We start from the raw sequence: 21,908 nt of genomic DNA on the forward strand, positions 1-21,908 counted from the left end.
TCGGTAGCCTCCTCCTCTCGTGGTAAGTAAAGCGAACACCGTTCATTGCTTTTTAAGTATGAACTGAGAACGAAATTTGTTGATTTGTTGATTGAACATGAGTACTATTGGTTGAAATTTGTTAGAAGTGTGTAAATGGCTGGTGTTTATCTTGTTGCTACAAGAACAAGAATTGCATGGAGAATATTATGGAGAAGTCGATTATATGAACAAAAAATGCATTAGATGGTTGATCAATGTGAATTGTAGAGAAGGCAATTTTAAGGAGCTGGCAATTGCATAGGGAATTGTATGGAGAATTACATGCCAAAAATCTGAAGGGATGCGATAAGCTTGGTTGGTACTTGACATTGACTTTACTATAATCGAAGCTTGAGGTCATTTTTTTGGGAAATATTGAAGCTTGAGGTCGGCAACTTGGGATGCATAAGCTAGCGTAGTTAATAGACAAGTAGCACTATATCTCCAAAAAAAAAAAGACAAGTAGCACTATGAAACTGTTTAATGGCTTGGCTGTTAGTGACAAAGTATAGATAAAACTGAAGGCCCAAGTGGCATCACGCACATCAATCAGTTCAGAGAACGTGATTGCCGGCGGCTTCGCCGATCGATGCATTATTAATGTATTGATTAACTACTACAGTATATCTGAATTTTACAGTTTTAATAATATATGGTTGTGTGCATCGCTCGATGCAAAGGACGGGGGTTATCCTTCTTTTGAAAAAAAAGAACTACTACAGTGGATCATGCCTTTTGAGTTTAGACTTTAGAGATCCTCTATCATTGCCAAAATAATGGCGAAGAAACGTGTGGCTGGGAGCCTTCGCTGGCGGCATCTGTAAATCCAAAAAAACCAAATCACCTTTTCCTACAGTCTCTCACTCTTCTTTGCCACCTTTGCCGCAGTTGGAGTTAATCATTTTGATTGAAAATTTGGAGGGGTATATAAAGAAAAGAACGGCGGAAGGTACCTTTTTTTAACATCAGTACGGACACAAGCGCTAATATACACGCGCATACACTCACCCTATGAACACACACACCCACACCCTACCCTATGAGCATCTCCGAAATAAATCCAGGAATAAACGCGAGCACCCGGATTTGAACCCTGGTGAGCTGGGGATACCACAGTCCCTCTAACCATCCTATCACAGGTTGGTTCGCCAGCGGAAGGTACCTTGAAATGATAGGATAGCATGGATGCGTTGGCAAGAAAATTGAAGGTATATTTGAAATATTATCCACACCGGCAGGGGAGTAGTATATACTTCTTTCATTCCTAAATATAAGTCTTTGTAGAGATTTCACTATGGATGACATACATATGTTATTCTAGAGTGTACATTTACTCATTTTGCTATGATATGTAGAGAGGACAGGGGGAGGAGTTAATAAAAGGTTGTGATGTTGAACTGGACAAGTAGAAACCGGAAGCCTTGATTTGAATACAAAGCCATCCCTCACGGTTGAATAAGTCGGTTACATAATTGGCGTGGTCAGCACCTTGGTTGCTGATGCTGATGCTGTCGGAGTTACATAATTGGTGATGCTGTCAGATTTAAATATATATGTCATGGGACCAAATATCAATTATTGTTGAAATAATCTAATACCTAATGAACGCGCTAACCAGTAGCGGTAGGTGTAGACTTGGAGCTGAAAGAAATTCATAAGAGGTTTGTTTTATTGCATAAGCCAAGTACCAACCAACGGCTTCAGTACTAGTAGGTGTGCTGATCTCTTTTCCATGCTCTGCTCCTGTTCCATGATAACTTTTCTCTTTCAGAGTTACCATTTTCCTTGGTAGAATATTTGCACAAGGATCGTGTTTGATGTGCTTATGGAAATTGTATAGGATGGATGAATATTGTTTTATGTATCGTTGTATTGATCTGACCCTTGTATGGGGTATATATGGAAGACACATGAGGGGTAGAGGCTTGGAGCACAAGACAAGACATAGATAGTTTAAACCTATTTAATATCTACTCCTTATCTCTATCTTTAAACCCATATCATATTCCAACAGTGCTTAGATCGCCTTGAGGCAGTTCCAGTTTGTGCTTGCTAGACTGCATACATGGCCAAATCTCTAGCAGGTACGCATTCCCTTGCTTCAAATTTCTGTAAATCTGTCGGTCAGGCAAGCTAATTTGTTAAGCCACTGTTCTGAATAACAGCGTGTACCTAGAATGGAGGACACACGTGTGCTGGAGCTTATACTTGAAGGAAAGGAGAACCCGACGAATCTGTCATTGGCACTGTTACATAAAATCACCAATGGTTTCTCCGAAGAGAGAAAGATTGGTCAGGGTGGATTTGGAGAGGTTTACAAGGTACAATGTACTATTTGTACAATACATAATGATAACTAGTTTCGATTATAAAGTACCATCTGTAGAAGCAAAACATTTGTATTGTAAGGCGGAGCATAATTTAAACACTGGCTAACAGGGTGTGCTCCCAAACGGGATATTTGTTGCTGTGAAGAGGATCGTAAACCCAATTGATGACCAGCCATTTCGTCGTGAGTTTAATATCCTAACAAAGATTGATCATCAAAATGTAGTCAGGTTTCTTGGCTTCTGTTCTAATTCATATCAGATACCGACAAAAGAGGCTCAATCAGAAGAAATTAATTTGGCCAGCGTAAAAGCAAAATTGTTCTGTTTCGAGTATATCAGCAAAGGAAGCCTTGATCAGCATATTAGTGGTACGATCTTATCACATTTCGATGCATCTCTTCTGTACACTCCCTTACCTTCAATAAAAAAAATCTACCATTGCTCGGTATGTAATTTAACATAACTCCTTTGGTTGTATGTATATATTCTTCTACAGATGAATTAAGGGGACTTGATTGGGAAACACGTTATGAAATCATCATGGGAATCTGCCAGGGTCTGTGTTATCTTCACAATGAAAAAAACATTATTCATATGGACCTTAAACCAGCAAACATATTACTAGGTGATAAAATGGTTCCAAAACTAACGGATTTTGGTTTGTCAAGACCAAATAAAAACTCACGTACTATGGCACAACCTATTGGAACACGGTAAGCTATATGTTGGTACAACCACTAGTTAAATGACATTTCTCTATCATACAAACATACATTGACTTTGTGGCATAATGCATCATACTATCACATTTTCCTGCAGAGGATATATCGCTCCAGAATACGAAAAAGATGGGGAAATTTCCTTCAAGGCTGACATATATAGTTTGGGTGCCATAATCATAGAATTAGTAAAGGGGTGTAAGGGCGTCCCTCACAAAAATAATGTAAGTGTAATTTCGCTCACTGTTAAGAACAATGACAATGTTCTGCATGGATCTTTTGTTCTTACTTGAATATGTTCACTATCCTACTGAAGTATATATCTAATTTAAACATGTTTGTAGATATATTGCACATGGGTGGATAGTTTTTTTATGGTGGCGAGTTGAAGTGATGCACTTCTGTAGTTGCACACTATGAGGCAAACGTGTAGCCTTAAACTAGAAAATTGCCAGCTGGATACAAATACCATGACATTGACATAATTTGCACGGCAAGATTCTTGGATTATAACAATCAATAAACATATCTTAAATGTAGGTACTTCGAAGATGGAGACACAGGTGGAATAAGCCACCAACATCGGTACAATACCATCAAGTCACTAGATGCATTGACATGGCAGTACAGTGCATGCAGGAAAAACCAGGACATAGACCTTCTATATCGGAAATAATCCACATTTTGAGTGAACCTGGGAGGATGAATGGTAACCCTGACGAGGTAAGGCCAACTCTAACGAATCCCCTAAAAAATAGAGGAGTAAACCTTAGTGGAATATGTTTGTGGAACACCACCTCCTCCATCCTCCCCCCCCCCCTCGCCGCCGCCAAGGGCCACTACCAGGCAAAGCCCGGGCAGTGCCGGTGGCGGCGGTGCCTCTCCCCTAGCGCGCCTCTCCCTCCTTCATTGTGGAGGCCTAGTTTTTCCTGGTGATGGCTTGGTGGCGCAGCGATTCCAAGCACCGTGGCGGCTCGTTCTGTGGCTAGGTGCAGGGCTTGTCCCCATCCGGTGGTGCTGCCTCGGCAGCTGCTGCGACCTGGGGCTCTTGACCCCGATCGGATCTGGAGTGCTCGAGCCGGGCCGTGGCAGCCTGTCAGGCCTGGTGGCGATGAGTCTGGCAGCCTCTGGGCATCGTGTGTTCGGCCTAGTGGTGCTGGTGGTGGCGGCGGTCCGTGCACGAGAGATGGATTCCTCGAACAAATCTGGGTGAAAACTTGCTTTCGGCTACTACCAAGGCCGACGGTGGCAGTGCCATCTACGTCATTCCCTTATTGAAGGCATCACAGTGGAGAAGTTCAAGGCCACTCTCTGCTATGTCCGGGGGAAACATTAGATCAGTAGATCGGATGACGGCGACACTCTGGTGTCGTTTCCCCCTTTGGGGCGTTATTTGTGGAGGTACACATGGGCTCGATGGACTAGAGGGCGACTTCTTTGGTTGAGCGGCGCTTCATCTTACGCATTGATGGCGGCGGATCTCGGCGACATGGCGTTGTGGAGATTCGGAGTCTGATGCGCGAAGATGGACTCGTGCAGGAGGAGGATAGTGTCTGGGATCATGGTGGTGTCAATGGCAGAGGTCTGGCAAGGTGGGCGCATTAGGTTCTGCTCTATATATGAATTGATGGAAGATGGCGGCGACGACACAGAGAGTCCGTCGAACTACTTAGGGCTCTGAACCCAGTGTGTGGCTTGGTTGGGGCCTCTGGCTTTAGATGCTAGGCATTCTTGTGATGTCTGTTTGGTATTAGGCTCCGACTAACGACACACATTCATCAGGTGGATAGGAGTAGCGATGGTCATTCCTCACATCCTCGTCAGTTGCTGGCCGAAGCCCGGAGCCTAGCTGCCCCTACCATGTGTGCCAGGAGATGTTGGTGTCAGCACCATGGTGGCGGCACCAATAGCATCAACAGTCGCCCTTGGTGTTCGACTGGTCGCTAGAGTAATACCGGCTGCTAGAGTAATCTTGATTGATTAGTAGTTGTAAATGGAATAGAGGGGCTGGTGAAATTATTGTTGTATTGCTTGAGCCTCGTGGGCAGCCCGTATATATATACTTCCTATACACACACAGAGACACACATGACCCCATGGTCGATGTCAAGCTAGCGACACGTCATGGATGAGGGCACACGTCGGTGTTACCAGCCCCAGGAATACATAGACAGGACCTGCACGAGCTGTACGACATGTCGAAGGAGCCAGCAGTGGAGGGCTCGACGACGGTTGGAACACTAGCCAATGTCGCTCGTGGTTGTCGCAGTAGATGAAATGGTCGGGAAAGATGACGACGACGCTGGTGACGAGCTGGTGCTGGATGAAGACGAAGATGTGCACGGCGACTGCGGCGGCTACCGGGGGTAGCTGCGGGGGCGGCAGAAAAAGAGCGGCAGTGGCGGTGGCTAAGTTAGAAGCGATGTGACGGTGCTCGAAATAAGCGAAAAACCCAACAGCGTGATGAAAACCATACGTGGAGAGTAGCGTTCCCCGTCTAGGAAGGCGACACGATGCATACCATGTCAAAGTCAACGCACGGTGGACCACGTGCCATGGCTCTCAGGCCCTGAAGGGACGGCGCAACAGCAACGTGCGAGTCGGACAACCACGGTGAGGACCTTAAGACGGTCACACTGCGGTCCGAAGGGATAACACGAGCGGCGAGTCTACTAGACAGGTTTAAACAGGCTCAAGCCTGCCTTCCAGAAAACAATACTTTTTTGGAAATCGTGTGCTCTCATGGGATCCTCAAAACACAGTGATAAACCCAAGGTTCGATCCTGTGGAGAGGCGCACAAGCGGCTGATTAGACCGAAAGTGAGGCGTTGACGAAGTGAATCGTGTGCTCTCACATGATCAATTTAATCACTAGCGGGGTTAGAGCAACTCCCATCGTGCGACCCAAACAGACTCACGCTTTGTCTGCCTTTTGTCGGTATGAGTTGGCATGTCCTCCCCCTTTTGGAAATGAGTCGGCCATGCGTCCAACGCCTCAACCCATTTTTCGTCCGCGCACAAACAATTTAAAACAATTTTTAATGCCAAAATTCCCCGCGGCCACACATCATGCCATCTAGTATCCCAGTGTCAAGAGTTTTCACGTAAGCGATATGCCAGCATACAAAAAGAATACGCAGTTTTCAAGCTGGGCGCACTTGCCCGTGAGCCAGCACACATGCCAACAAACAAAATGAAAATGTAGTTCAGTCACGCCATCTCGGCCGTGGTCCTGCCCGCACACTGCAGCATGGAACACTCGTCTTCGAAGCTCAACATGTCGGCCTGCATCTTCTTGAACCAAGACCGCTTTCTCGGAGAGACCGTGCTCAAGTCCACCTTCATGATCTCGACCCCCTTCGTCATGCAAGCGAGCCGGACTTCTCTTGCTTTGGTGGCTGCTTTGGTGGCCTCGATCTCTAGCACCTTCGATTGGTTTTCCGCCTCCAACGCGAGTTTCTTGTTTCGCATCTCCATGAAGTCCCTAATTTGTTGTTCGTTGTCTTGTGGGCGCTTCTCCTCTCTCGGGTCTTTGTTGGCGATCATGCCTTGCAAAGTAGCTTGCAAGGCAAGGGACGCCGCCTCGCGCTTGTCCTCTTTCTTGGAGTTGGTCTTCCCCGACCGTGGCTTCTCGCCCTCACCATGCTCTTCAACGGCTTCCTTCCGTCCACGCGCATTGATGGCAGCTTACCGCGCTTTGAACTTCTCTTTTCCATTGATGATCATCCAACAATGAGTGAGGTTGAAAGACTTGCTCTCATAGTGGACCTTGAATGCATACAAAACTTGGAAGACCTACAAATGAGCAAGCATGTCGGCATACCAGAATAAGCAAGGTATGGGACAATCAATATAAGCAAGCATGTCGGCATACCATGGCTTTCATGCCGATGCCGCTAACGGGACGGGCCTCGATGCCCTCAAGATTGGAACAAAACTTATTGCACTCTTGTTGTATCACCCTCCAACGCTTGTCGAGAGAGGCCCACCCACGCTTGTTCTCCATTTGGTATGGTTTAAACTTCTTGCGCTCGTGGAACTCTCGATGTCAATGCCCTCTTCTTCCTGTTTGCAATAGATGTCTTCATGCCATGAGTTGCCATGGCCGTCAGCCTCTTCTTCTCTGTGGTCATCGAATTGGTCAGCCCCATTTTAGGCGCGACCATCTTGGCTTTGGGTCTTGTGGAGATTGAATGGTTGGCCTTGGCTCTTGTGTTTGACTTCATGACGGCCCTTATAGATGACCTCCTCCATGAAATTGGAGAAGTCGAGATCATTTTCCGGTGTCGTTGGGTTGGGCATTTCGTTGAACAGGTTGCTGGATTCGGGAAGATTGGTCGTAGGAATCGACCACGGCTGCTTTCACTGCATCACGGCGGGCGATTGTTCGATGCCACTTGACCTAGGCGTGACGTTGAGGTCGACGACAACCTCTTTGGCTGAGGTGACCGGCGCGATCATGCCGTCGTCCGGCGACGGGGAGAACCGGGTGAAGCATGCGCCGGACGAACACCGGGCGTCTGTTGAGTTATGAAAGAGCTCGGTGACTGACCCTGTGGAGAGTGAACGGCCGATGAGCTTGTGCGCGCCGCGGCCATGACGGCGTCCAAAAGAATGGTTGTCGTGGGTCAGCACAACCGTCCCATGAGTAGGGCGTGCGTCGTCGCTTCTTATGTGGCCTTGGCGATGAGATCCTCGTTGTTGTTAACGACGGCCTTGTGTTGCATGGCGGCAGACTCGAGGGCTTTCAACTTGGACGCGACGGACCGTTGGGCTCTCCTGTTGACCAACTCTCGGTTGAGCCACAATACGTATAATATTGATCTAATTCATGGTTGAAGTTGCACTTAGGGATGCATGTCGCCTTATTCATTGGTGAATATTAACTGAACTGAGAGAAACGTTAGTGTTAAGATCAGAAGGATAATAGTGTAACAAAGGTGTGTACCAACTAGCAAGTACTCACGTTGTTGCGGAAATACTTGGCAACATTTTCAATGTGCTTTTTTTTTAAATCAACCTCGTCTCTATTTATTCATAGAATGCAGGAATTTCTGCCGAAATAATGTGCCGAATACAATCTGGGGGTTCATGCACCCAAACTTTGCAAAGATTATTTGCCACCCCCTCCTTAGCTAACCCGTGCGCGGCGCCGTTCGCCGTCCTCCTAACCCAAGACACCTTCCACCTTTCTCTTGTCGCCAGCATGTTTTTCACCTCCTTGATCATTGGTTCCAGCACGGAGAAGTCGGTTTCCTCGCCCTGAAGATTGCGTACCACCTCTTGGCAGTCCATCTCAATGTGCAGGTTAGTGATGTTGAGCTCCTCCGCAAGTTGCACCTCCCTTTTGCATGCCTGGAGCTCCATCTTTGCTGGATCACCGCCCAGCGGATAGTAGTGGCACGCTCCTCCGATGAAAGCTCCTTCATTGTTTCTGAAAACCACACCAATGCCCCCCTTGTCCCCTCCTTTGGTGGTCGCACCATCAACGTTCGCCTTGACCCATCCTTCCTCTGGAGTGCTCCACCTCTGGGCCGGAATCACTCGAGGAATTTTGCTCGCTTTGCCATTTACAGTCTGCATCTCCTCCATTAACCTTCCAACCATCCCAGCCATCTCCTCTTACCTTCTCGCACATTATTTCGTGCCAACCATAAAGCATATAAACCCTGGACCATTATAGCTCAAGCATCATCCGAAGCATCAACAAACCAGTTCAGGAGCCATTGAGATAGTGTACTCTGGGAGCGTACCGACTCCGGCGGGATCGCCGCCGGTGCTCCCAATTCCGAGTACAATGCTTTCCAAAATTTTGCCGACTGGGGATAGCTCCAAAACCTGTGTAAATTCGTCTCTTCTCATCCACACACTACAGAGAAAACCCCAGGTTTGATCTTTCGTCGATGAAGCTTCGAGCCACCGCAAGCCCATTACGTATGAGTCTCCATGTGTGGACTTTTACTCTACCTGGTGCAACCGTATCCCACAGATTCAGCCAGGCTCTATGATTCACAACCGAAGATGATGACCCCGGCCTGCCAGTTTTGGCCCGCTTTCTGATCCATGCAAAGGTGGTAGGCCGATCTGACTGTAAAAACTCCATTCTCCGTATGATTCCATGCAAGATAGTCCTCCACCGTCGCCCCCCCACAGGTATTTGCAAGATCTCACGCGCTTCCACTGGTGGGAACATGTTCTGCACCTTTTCTTGACCCCAACCTGAGTTGGTATCATTCAGTAAGTGACTTACTATTGTCGTGGCCGGAACAAATACCTGGCCTAGTGGCTTCAGGCTTCCTTTGTGGGGTATCCAGTTATCATGGTGAATATGAACATGAGATCCATCTCTAATGCGCCAAATGAGCCCATCCTGGACGAGGTCTCGGCCATGCAGAATGCTCTTGAACGTGAAGGACCCCCCGTCGGGGCAAGTGGCATTGAGAATGGAGCCGTCCGAGAAATACCTCGCCTTAAGCACTCTTGCACACAACAAATTCAGTACCTGCAGCAGCCTCCAAGTTTCTTGGCAAGCAATGCTTGATTAAAAGCTTCCGGGTCCCTGAACCCAATTCTTCCTCGTGCACATTTTATCCCATGCAATCCAATGTACTCTTTTCTCACCATTTGTCTCGCCCCACCATAAGTTTGAAGAAATAGAAGATAGGTTCCTGCACATTTTCTTTGTGAGCTGAAAGCAGCTCATGATGAAAGTAGGAGTAGATTGAAGCCCCGATTTGATCAACACCTCCCTGGCCATCGTGGATTGCCCCTGGCCCTTCCATCCTGAAACTTTCCCCCGTGCACTCTCTTTAACGTACTTAAACGTCCCGTCCTTGGATCTTCCCACCACCATTGGTAGGCCCAAGTACCTCTTGCTAAGAGCCTCAGATGATATACCAATAACTTGCTTTAGAATTTCATTATCCCCATCCTCACTGCCTTTCCCAAAAAATATAGCAGATTTCTGCATATTAACTTTTTGTCTGGATGCCTCTTCATAATCCTGCAAGATAGAACGCATGCAGTGAAAATTATCTTGGGACCCCTCCAGAAAGAGAATACTATCATCAGCAAATAGCAGATGAGTGACCGTGGGGCCAGTACTCCCAAACGATACACTTTTAGTTTCCTTCTCCTGGGCATGCTTTAGCAAAGCTGAAAACCTTCAACACAAAATAGGCAAATGTATGGTGACAAAGGACCACCCTGACGAAGGCCCCTAGATGGGACAAATCTGTGAGAAAAGGCCCCCTTTAACTTCACCGAAAAACTCGCAGTCCTTACACACCTCATAATCATCTCTCTCTCTAGTGAGCAGAGAAACCATATTTTGTCATTACCTGGTGCAAGAAGATCCACTCCACCCTGTCATAAGCCTTCATCTTGTCCAGCTTAATTGCACAAAGTGGTTTCCTCCTCTTCCTCTTCCTGATAGCGTGAACATACTCATATGCCAACAACACATTATCCGTGATTAATCTCTCCGGGAAAAAGGCACTCTGCTCCTCCGCAATCAACAACGGCAACACCTCCTTAACCCTGTTTGCCAATGCTTTTGATGCAATCTTATAGAGGAAGTTGCAAAGGCTAATTGGTCTGAACTGAGTGAGCATCTCTGGTGAGCACACCTTGGGGATCATCACAATGACGGTGTCGTTAAACCCATCCGTCATCGTCCTCCCTGCCAGGAAGTCCTGAATAGCAGCACACACCTCCACCTTCACTAATGACCAGTGTCGTTGATAAAACATCGCCGGAAAACCATCTGGCCCCGGTTCTCTAGATGGCCCCATCTGAAATAATGCTTTCTCAATCTCCTTTACTATAAACGGTGCTAACAGTTTCCTATTCATATCCTCCGTGACCAGTGTATCAATGTGTTGTAAAATGTTGTCTCCATCCCTGGACCCCTCTGATGTGAACAAATGAGCATAAAAATTTGCAGCCGTCGCACGCATACCTTCATCGTCCGTGCATTTAGTCCCATCCTCTCTCCGTAACCCCTTAACTGTATTTTTCCGCTTCCTATGCGATGCTCTGTTTTGAAAGTACTGTGTGTTCTAGTCAACATATTGTATCCAATCCACCCTTGACCTTTTCTTGTAATAAATCTCCTCTCTTTCGTACATCTCATGCAACTGACCCTCGATATCCTTGATTCTATGCCCGTAGCCTATTCGTATTTCCCATTCATTGGCATCTTTTACCTGCCACTTTAAATGTCTAATCTGTTTTCTAATAGAGCCAAAAACCTCCCGACTCCAAGTTTGCATGGCTTTGGCCATCGGGGCTAGCTGCTTACATGCCGCATCCTTCCCCGGCTGCTGATGATTGGTAGCATGAGCCGCTTCCCATGCATTGGCCACCATGGCCTCGTACTCCGCGTGTCTAGTCCATGCCGCCTCATACTAAAAGGGTCGCTGCGGCTGCGCCGATTGGTCGACCAGTGCCGACGCAACATCGATAAACAACGCTTGGTGATCGGAATCCTCAGTCAGTATGTGTTGCACCTCGGTCGCCGGGAACATCTGCATGATGGAAGACGAACAAGTTGCCCTATCCAATCTGATTTGAATATTATCCGACCCTTCTCGCTTACTATCCCATGTGAATGGGTACCCTGAGAACCCCATATCCGCAAGACCGCAGTCGGCCAAGCAGTCCCGAAACTCCTCCATTTGTCTAATGCACCTTAGATTACCACCGATCTACTCCTTTTGCACAATTGCCTCATTATAGCCTCCAACACATATCCAAGGTAGATTATCTTGGGTCCTCAAATACCTCAACACCTCCCACGTTTTCTTCCTTTTTTCCACAAACGGCTCCCCATAGATTCCAGTGAACCTATAGGTATTCCCATCCACCTCCATCTGAGTATCTATGTAGTATTGACACCACAGTCTGACTGTCGCATTCACATGATCTCTCCACCACAAAGCGAGCCCTCCACCCCTGCAAACACAATCCACCACAACTCCTTGTATGAACCCTAAGCTCCACTTCAGTCTCTCCATTGCCTTTACTTTATTTTTTGTCTTTGATAAAAACACCACCGCTGGGTTGTAGGACCGTATCAGGTCTCTAAGCTCACCAACTATCGAGTCCAACCCCAGTCCTCGACAGTTCCAGGCCAATAGACTCATTGTGACCGGCGACCCTGCCTCGCAGGGTCCTCCAATGGATCATTGTGCTCTTCAATATGATCAAACACAGATGAGGTTTTCTGCCTCATGTCATGAACAAATGTTTCATTACCCTCTTTCCTATCCGAATCACGTTTATAAACACAGTACTGCCTTGGCCTCCTCTTCCTCTCTCTCTGGGACTCATGTCTTCCGCTACTTGGAAAGCGCTGCTCTGTCATGTATCTTGGCCTGGGCTTCCGCACATAGTACCCTTGCTTACGCTCTTTCCCACTGAATTGTCTTGCTGATCCAACACCTTCATGATCCCACTGGCCATACTGCCTATACCTAGACCTTAGCTCTTCCTGCTTCTCCTGTTGTCGTTGTCACAATTTTGAGCGCAGCTCTCTCTACCTCTTCTGCTCTAGATCATCCTGAAGGTCCGTCTCCCGCATAGTCTCTACTCCTTGCTTCTGCTTATTGGGGTTATTGTCATCCTCACAAACCCCTTTGCCCTCCCCACTAGTGTGGGAAACGGCCGGAGTAGTGAACTCATTGTGCAAGTTGCGCTTCGTAGGAAGATCATGGACTATTCCTGTCTTACTGCTGTTCCTTTCTCCCTCACTAGATCTCACACTTCCAAAACTGTTAGCGCGTCCTGTAGGACCATGGCAAGACCCATCTTTATTCCCCAACGAGCGACCCGGGGATGCCCGTAGCCATTCCCTCCACTGCTGATCTGGATCCACTGCCGGGACACAGCCATTTTCCCCGTGTACCACTCGTCCACAATCAAAGCAAAAATGCGGAATCTTTTCATATTTAAAATCAAATCAAGTTTTCTCCAGGTCGTCTTCAGATTTCTTCAAATAAAAACCCCTTACAAGAGGCTCAAGAATAGGTGTACCGTAGCTCCGAATCCTTTGCGTAGCCCTCTTTTTCCACGTCTACCACCACAATCTTGCCCAGCCAATTCCCAAGCCCCTCACCGAGTGCCTTTGATCATTTGTCTACTGGTAGATCTTCAACCAGGACCCAGACATCCATAGATTCAAACGTCATCTCAGATGGCCTAGTTACTCCATCATAGTCCTTGAGCACTAACACATTGAAATCAAATTGCCATGGACCATTGTTTAGAGCGTGTTTCCAATCTCCCTCACTACCGAAAGTCACCGCAATAAATTCCTCCCAGTGATCTTGAACTGCGCTTCTCTATGTAGACCCCAAGCCCTTGCCATGGATTTCTCCAACGCACTATTATTCATCGGTCTGGGAGTGAAAGCTTTCTCGATTGCCAACCACTTCGCCAGCCGAACTTGTTCCTGTTCATATTTCTTGAAGACAAAACCCTTAGCCTCCTTCTCCGTCAACACCAAGCCTCCCAGCCGAGCCGTCAAGCCTGGGGACAGGGAGGCGTTCCTGCTATGGGAGCCCAGTGGTGTCCGTATTGCTGGGTCTTCGCCCCCGCAGCTCCTCCTTTTGCGCCGGCGACCGCGGTGTAGTAGCGGTATTCTGTGTCTTCGCCCCCGCCGCCGCCGCCATACCATGAACAGCCGCTGAACTCCTCGATGCTGCCACTCCTTCCTTCTTCCTCACCTCCATGACTCCCTGGACAGAGAGAGAACTGCACACCGGCTCAAACACGCTTGGAGACGTCGTCGCCCCCTCCCGTGCCGCCGCTATCCTCACGACCACCGCTCGCAAAACCCTAACCATAGCTATCGAGCTGATCGCCATGCAATCGCCTCAATCGCCTCTCCGTGTTTTACGTACGAGGTGGACCCGCATCTGATGCCATATGTGCTTTATTTTTTCTGAAAACATGAATATGTGAAGAAATAATATAACAAGCTAAAACTAAAAAATGCATATAATTTATTATGTTTGATACTATATAAAAACAAAATGTTTATTAAATCACCCGTAAAATGTTTTTATTACATATAAATAGCATATTAGAATGAAAATTTTCGTGTATATTTGCTTGTTCAGATGGGTCTTTTTTTCATGCATGTTTAATGATGAGATGGCATATGCTTTCATGTTGAGAGATATATGTAGTGGGGGTGGGACTTTTCTTACACATGTTGCCTGACGCATTTCACTTGCAAAAAACCAAAAAAGGAAAAGAAAAAACCAATCAGGTACCAGACCATAACAGTCAACAGGTTTAACCTGATGTAGCCGTCAAATGGACTGAAATCGCTGGGTACTTTAACTCAGAGCCCGCTGCTGTTCTAAACTTCCTAAAAAAAATTGTACACTCTTTTTGCCGAAAAAGAGTTTCCCCCCGCTTTGTATACAAAGTAACCAACCGATACATCTCACGATAGGTGCTGGGGCGGAAGCAGCACAGTCACGCCCAAAAGAAAAGAAGAGAAAATACAAGAGAAACAAATGCCAACAACGGCAGATCGACAAAACGAAGAAGCCTCGTGGCCGCTGCACCCACCGAAGAACGCCCACCAAGCACCGAGCCTCCGAAGCACCGGTACCAATCAGCACCTCCAAGGAGGGACGCGACGATGACGACGCTGCTGCCAAGGGTTTCCCCCGGTACGCTGTGAGGAGAGAGGAAGGGTAGCCCCGACGCCCTCCAGGAAGGTCAGGCGGTACCCACAAGCGCCACCGCATCAGTGTCGGCCAAGCCAACAGGGATTTCTCCCGATCCCAACCTCCACCTTAGGCACCCCAGAGCTCGCCACCACACAGACCCTTACCCTGCGCCAACCCGGTCATGAAGCTTCCCACGCCGTCTCACCACGGCACCGTGAAGCATGGTCCGCACAAGGAAGAATAGGAGCCGGGACTAGGGCAGCAGCACCGTCGGCACGCGGGAGGGCCCCACCTCCACCGTCGAAGCCGGTAGCTGACCGGACGCAATAGCAGGAACATACCAGGCCTGTGGTCGCACAGGCCCGGCCGGGATCCCCGAGGCCCGTAAAGTTCCCGCCTTCGCGCTGCAGCCGGCACGCTGTCGACGCCGCCGCCCCTGTCCAAGCCGCTTCCTTGCCTCCTCGCGCAGAGAGCCGTCAAGTGAAAGCACCACCCCCACGCGCACCGCCGGCCACCACCACCAGGTCGCCGGACCGCCATCGGCCGAACCGCACCACCGCCGCACGCCCGCGACGGAGAGGAAACCAGCGCAGCCGCCGGCAGCCCGAAGCCGAGCCCCAGCAGCCGCCCACACCGCCCGCAGCCCGCGCCGTCTGCCGGGCGGATTGGCCACTCTTTTTAGCTGGGAATAAAATAACATGTCTCTCTTTTTCTCACAGGAAAGCACTTATCTTGAAGATGACATGCTTGGTATTGAGCCGCTCGAGCTTCCTTTTAGTTTTAAGAATAACAAGGAGATGTCATGGTCGGTTAGGCTAACCAACAAGACAAAGGCTTTTTTTGCATTCAACATTGAAAAACCAAGCAAGCATTACACCATACAGCCAGACAAAGGCATCGTGAAGCCAGGATACAACGATTGTCTTGTTAAAATAACATCGCAGCCACAGGAATGTGCACCGCAAGTTATAGAGAATGCTGACAAGTTCATCGTGCGGAGCACAAAAGTTACCGGGGATCTTAGAGATGAGGATATCACTCGATATATATTCCACGAAGAGGTTCCTGGTAAAGTGGTTGATGAGGTAGATATCTTGGTTGTATATGAGAAGGGTAGTCGCAAGAGAGGGCAAGACCCCGATATGACCGTCGAGGCAGTCCCCCCCCCCCGCAAGCGCAAGGTTAGTTTTATCAATTAATCCCGACATACTGAAATGAGTTTATTCCTTAATCTTACTATTTCATTTTTCAACATGCAAGGCCATCAAATCTAGCATCTATGAAGATGGCAAACGAGGACAGCTAGATCGTCGTAATTTCCATCCACCAGAGAACTTTTCACACAGGCAACCTACGAACAAGACCTACCTACAGAGAGTTAGTGATCGAGCCATGGATGTCACAAGAGGGGCCATGGGCAGCCTGCTCCACAAGCTGGGCGAGCTCCTCAAGGATGAGTTCAATCTGGACACGAACGTCAAGGAAGACATCAAGTCTCTTTCGAGAGAGCTGATGAAGATGCATGTAGTACTCCACAAGATATCAGCTGTGCAACAGGACAACCTCGATGACATGGTCAAGCGTTGGGCCGGTAATGTCAGGGAGATGTCATATAACCTAGAGGATTTTGTTGACGGCTTCTTGGTGCACAGTGAACCTGACTCTAGCAGGAGTAGCTTTAACGAGCTCACACACGATTTGTGCCTACTCTTGGAGAAGGGCCAGAGTCACCACGAGATTGGGAACTTATAAAACAACACATGTGCAAACAAGTTCAGGATAAGGAGAAAAATCATAAAGAATGCAATGTGGACAATCTTGTCGCTAATGCAGCAGCCACAGTTACCAAGAACATTGATCCTCGCACGTTGGTCCAATTCCAACGTTCAAAGCAGCTTGTGGGCATCCAAGAGCCAAGGGATGACCTAATCAAGAAGCTTTCTCAAGTGTCAGAACAGGAGCTTAGAATATTCTCTATCTACGGAGGTGGGGGATTGGGCAAGACAACTCTGGCGAAGGCAGTGTATGACATGCTTGAAGGACAATTCCATTCCATGGCTTTTGTTTCCGTGGGTCAGAAACCCAATGAGATGCAAGTTTTGCGAGATATTATTTATAAATTTTCCAAAGATTTGAATACAGCAACCCTGAACATAAAGCAGCTCGTCGAAGAACTTCACAGATTACTAGAGAACAAGAGGTACCACCACAAATCATATCTCATTAGCCTTGGTTATTATGGTGGTACAATATTTTTCGAGTGTATGAAAATTGTGTACCATTTTTTTTCACCAAATCTATTTGCAAACGTGTTAACGCCAAATGCCGGCGCTATTGCGTGGTCATGATCAGTAGTAGGGGCGGAGCAGAACATTAGGTTCCATCGACCGTGCTGCTGGGGGAGGCCATGGACAAACTCACCGTGCTCAGCATTGACAAGCGGCGTTGTTCTGCGCAGATCCAATAGCTGCAGCCTGTGGTCTGCCAGTCCATGGTGGTCGTTGGGGGCGGCACTTTGGATCCAGCGCCTCGTGCCGCAGTTCCGATTCCAATTCGAGTGGCGATATCTGGCGTAAGTCGCATCCAACATTGTTGGCACTCGGGAAGGCCATGGAAGGTGGAGTCGTAGCCCATTTTGCAAACGTTGACGACTTGGAGCAGTGATAGAGGAGAGAGAGGTGCAGCATCACAGCAGACTACGAGGCATACATAAGAGGGGGGAGTGAGAGACTGGTCGGGGCTGGAGTCACTGAAATAGTATAATTTTGAGGTTGTAAATGCAAAGACACATTGCCTGAGTCTCAACACATTGTGGGCTGGTAAAGAGTTACCACCGACCATTGTCATAGCCACCGCAATTGTGTAGTTAACCAGCCGTTTAGGTAAACTGTTCTTGATATAGCATGTCCAAGTTGAACTTACCACCCAAGCCATAGTTCGTGCCATAGTTTGGGTTCCAATTCTAGCGGCAAGATCTGGCGGAAGTCACATGCAGCAGTGTTGGTGCTCGGGAAGGCCATGGAAGGTGGAGTCACAGCGCATTTTGCAAACGGTGACGACTTGGAGCAGGGACAGAGGAGAGACTGGTGCTACATCAGAACAGAGCCATCCACAAGAGGGAAGGGAGAAAGAGAGAGAGGTCGCAACTGGAGTCACGGAAATACTATAATTTTGAAGTGGTAATTGCAAAGAAACATTGCATGAGTCTCAACACATTGTTGACCGGTTAAGACTTGCCACCGACCATTCTCACCACCACGGCAATTGTGCAGTTACTAAGCCATTTAGGTAAACTGCTACTGATCTAACATGTCCAAGTTGAACTTACCACCAATGCCATTATCAGTACCATTGTTACTGATTTTTCGACAAAGAAAGTCTATTATTGACACATAATATAGCATTGAGGGATACAATCACAATAAGCACACCCGGTCTCTGCATAAATAAGGTGCATGCGGCTAACACTAACACGCATAAGCACACATAGAAGGATCACAATGTCAAAGATCTAAGTCATACAAGAACGAAGTTATGCCAAGACAAAGAGAGAAAAATGAAAAACCTAGAGCAATCAAAACAACGAGCGATGATATCCAATAACGACCATTGACACTAACCATCTTTTGACAACACAAGGACTACGAGAAAGGCTCTCCAAGAGCAATGCTTCCGGAAGGGAACGATGCACAAGCGTTACTGTCACCAAATCCAACCACCAAAGGCCAGAGCATGGGTCTTCACTCTGAAGATCAAGGTCAAGCAATGCCGTCAACAATGTAACAACGCAAAAACACCACCACTGCCAGGTATAGCCAGTAGAGTCTCACATAGGCCTTTTACCGCGGAGGTCAAGACAGGGTACTTGAGAAGCACCACCCACTCGAAGTCATCATATGCTATTTCTCCACTTCCACGATTCCAACAACACAATATGACATAGAATTTGACAAGGGAGGAATGTCACATGCACCGGAAAAATCACTAGTGTGTGATATTTTGATATTTTGGCTCCGATCTTACAAGAGGCATGAATAACGGATCTACATTAGACAACAACATCTCATACTGGCACTACCTTCGTCGCCTCGCATGTGGCAGCAGATTACACCAGCGTCAAGGACATGGCCACCATCATGCACCTTCATTAGCGACGCTGATCATGGACCTCGCTGGATCTGAAGGTCCAAGCACCTTCGACCTTCCTGCACCCGTCGTCGAATTGATGACTCGTCCGTGGAGACAATTCAGCCAACGAAACATAGGAACAACTGACACAGACAAACAGTTGCGTCCAGAATCGCCGAGACTCAATAGCGACATGGTCATGGGATCTTGGAAGGGAATGCCAATGTGATCTAGGTTAATGAGTCGGGGAAGGAGAATTAAGGAGCGCCACCGGTGTCAGCCGGAGACGCACCACACACCAGCATTCTCCCGCTGCTATCTTCGACAAACCCACCACTGGGCCGCCGACCCGGAAATCCCGACCCTTGGTCTCAATAACCCAACACGAGGCCCCCCCCCTAGCAGTAGAACACCCCACTCCCCTTTGATAGTGCCCCACCTCCATTGCGTCCTAGGCTGGCGGCAACAGCGGAGGAAAGGCCAACAGGTAGGGTGCTATTGGCGGCTCTAGATTTTGTCCTTGGCGTCGCTTGGGGAGCGACCGCGAGGGACTTGCTCCAGCCCAACATAGCACTAATGTACTTACCCATAATGGAGGATGTGGACCTAGCCTACCTGGTGGTGATGCGTGGGTTGTCCGTACTGGAGGGACTAAACAATGCTGGTTAGAGGTACTGGAAGGGCAATGATGAGTGGTACCTAGAGGTTGAGAAGCTATTTGTTGGGGCTTAGGGGGAACTACCTGGAGCATGCAGATTACCTCATGCGACATAACTATTTTGGCGCCTAGGTATCATATCGAAAGAGCTGCATGATTCATGCCTGCTACATCAGCTTCCATCACCTCAACACTAGCCTTGGATCATTAAAAAACACTAGCCTATGATTCTAAGCATTCCTCCATATAGAGACATCACCGTGGTAGAGGTGGAGTAAGACAAGTATTTTGGACCAAAAGCACGGCCAACGGGTTTCACCCTGACCAAAATAGTGCACGTACACGGCCAACGGGTTTTTTCAACATAAACTGATGGGATTGGGGCAAAACTTAGCAATGTCGATAAGTAAGGGCATAAAAAGTAAGTGGGACTCAGTTAAGGGCAGAAGTATGTTGGAAAACTTAGTATACCATATCATTTGATATACCTTTATAAAAAATTATCTATAGTGTTTTTATTTCCTACTATTATGTTTGCAGGTACTTCATTGTAATTGATGATATTTGGGAGTCCTCGGCATGGAGTAACATTGAACTAGCTTTCCCAGAAAGCAATCTTGGTAGTAGAGTGGTGATAACTAAAAGGATTCACTCTGTTGCTAATGTTGCTTGCAGCAATAGAAACCGTGTTGAGATGAAAGCACTCAATGACCAAGACTCGAGAATACTATTTCTTAGTAGAATATTTGGTATGGAAGATGCTTGCCCTGATGTACCAGAAGACATCTTGAGTGTTATCCTTGAAAAATGCCATGGTTTGCTGCTTGCTATTATCAGCATAGCAAGCCTTGTAGCTAAAGATCCTAGTAGAAGGTCAACATGGGATTATGTAGGAAGTCTTTAACAGCCATGTTTGATGGGGACAATTCTCCTCTCGCAGATATGGAGCGAATATTGGATCTTAGCTACAGACATCTTCCTGATCATCTCAAGACATGTCTGCTTCATGTTTATATGTACCCAGAGGATCGCAAGATAGACAAAAATGATTTATTGAGGCAATGGGTAGCTGAGGGTTTCGTGTTGAGTACAAATGGTCAGCTAGATGTAGAAGACGTTGCAGAAGAGTACTTTGAAGAGCTCATCAACATGTGTATGATCCAACCTGAGAGGATAGAAGAGTACAGTAATGAAGTGTTATCGTGCAGTGTACATGATATAATTCTCGACCTTATGAGATCCAAGTCATCTGATGAGAATTTTAGTCATATAGCTGATGGTTCGAGAGCATGGGCACATGGGGAGATCCGTCGAATCTCGGTCTACTGCAATGATAAAGAGGATACTGCAATTTTTGAAACAGTCAAAGGGTCACTATCACATGCTCGGTCAGCCTTATTTCACTACGTTTCGCCTGTACCTTATTTACCGGTGTTCAAGTATGTCCGCGTACTGCACATACAACCACTAAACCAGCAGGGTCTAGACGTCACTGCTATCACTAGGTTGTTTCTGCTAAGGTACTTAACGATTCGTCTCGATGGTTTTAAGTTGAAGCTACCTGATCAAATTGGGGAGTTGCATCATTTGGAGACAATGGATCTGAAGGGTTGCATCTTCGAAAAATATCCATCGGATATTATGTGTTTGCGATGGTTATCACATCTCAGTTATGGATGTTGGTCTGGTACAGCATTGCCTGATGGGGTGGAGAGGCTTAAATCTCTGTGCACCCTCCAAGGCGTACAACTGGATAAAAGCTCGGCAGAGAATATCAAGGGCCTCGGCAAGCTGGCAAACTTGAGAAGACTTGAGATCGATAAGGGGAAGGAACCGACCAGAGATATGTGTATGGATGCCTTGCACTCATCCATCTCCAAGATTTCCTCCAGCCTCAGGATCCTTACTGTCGGACATACATACTATTTTGATGTCCCCCAATACTGGAGCAGCAGGCCCCTATTCCCTTATGGTTCTGCTATTCGGGAGCTCAATCTAGGCGGCTTAAGGTTTGAAAGGTGCCCCGGGTGGATTAGCCAGCTCAGCAACCTCCACAAGTTTTCAATTACAGTGTGGGAGGTGGCTGATGGTCTCAATTTAGTTTCGGGACTGTCTTCCCTTGCCTTCTTCGAGTTGGAGATTTTGCATGTTGAACGTCAATTCCAAAAGGAAGAAATGGTAGTCATTCCTGGTGGCGGGGCATTCAAAGCACTCAAAGAGCTGAGGTTGCGCTGTCCAAAGGCGGTACTGACCTTTCAGGCCGGGGCTATGCCCAAGCTAGAGAAGCTTGTCATGTGTTTCCGTTACGAGATGACCCCCCAATTCCTACCGGTTGGCATCCAGCACTTACCAGCCCCCACCCTCA

At 47.6% G+C, this 21,908-nt stretch overlaps 2 protein-coding genes across 2 annotated transcripts; both read left to right on the forward strand.

The window, feature by feature from the left end:
- Positions 1–71: 71 nt before the first annotated feature.
- LOC123135296 (serine/threonine-protein kinase ATG1-like) lies at positions 72–16,509 on the forward strand. Its single transcript, XM_044554347.1, has 8 exons — positions 72–2,105; positions 2,187–2,342; positions 2,461–2,719; positions 2,848–3,064; positions 3,171–3,294; positions 3,611–3,793; positions 15,477–15,938; positions 16,018–16,509. The coding sequence occupies exons 2-8, from the start codon at positions 2,199–2,201 to the stop codon at positions 16,507–16,509; spliced, it is 1,881 nt and encodes a 626-aa protein (XP_044410282.1). The 5' UTR covers positions 72–2,105; positions 2,187–2,198.
- On the forward strand, positions 16,035–20,686 carry LOC123135348 (disease resistance protein RGA5-like). Its single transcript, XM_044554382.1, has 2 exons — positions 16,035–16,957; positions 20,084–20,686. The coding sequence occupies exons 1-2, from the start codon at positions 16,518–16,520 to the stop codon at positions 20,445–20,447; spliced, it is 804 nt and encodes a 267-aa protein (XP_044410317.1). The 5' UTR covers positions 16,035–16,517; the 3' UTR covers positions 20,448–20,686.
- The last annotated feature ends 1,222 nt before the right edge of the window (positions 20,687–21,908 follow it).

Source organism: Triticum aestivum, chromosome 6B (assembly GCF_018294505.1).
Source record: "Triticum aestivum cultivar Chinese Spring chromosome 6B, IWGSC CS RefSeq v2.1, whole genome shotgun sequence".
Taxonomy (NCBI): domain Eukaryota; kingdom Viridiplantae; phylum Streptophyta; class Magnoliopsida; order Poales; family Poaceae; genus Triticum; species Triticum aestivum.

Bases quoted from the DNA above. Each gene is read 5' to 3' on its own strand.
- LOC123135348 (XM_044554382.1), top strand. From the start codon at position 16,518: ATGTGCAAACAAGTTCAGGATAAGGAGAAAAATCATAAAGAATGCAAT. The intron at 16,958-20,083 runs GTACCACCACAA...TTATGTTTGCAG, and splicing joins AGATTACTAGAGAACAAGAG to GTACTTCATTGTAATTGATG.
- LOC123135296 (XM_044554347.1), top strand. From the start codon at position 2,199: ATGGAGGACACACGTGTGCTGGAGCTTATACTTGAAGGAAAGGAGAAC. The intron at 2,343-2,460 runs GTACAATGTACT...ACTGGCTAACAG, and splicing joins GATTTGGAGAGGTTTACAAG to GGTGTGCTCCCAAACGGGAT. The intron at 3,295-3,610 runs GTAAGTGTAATT...TCTTAAATGTAG, and splicing joins GCGTCCCTCACAAAAATAAT to GTACTTCGAAGATGGAGACA.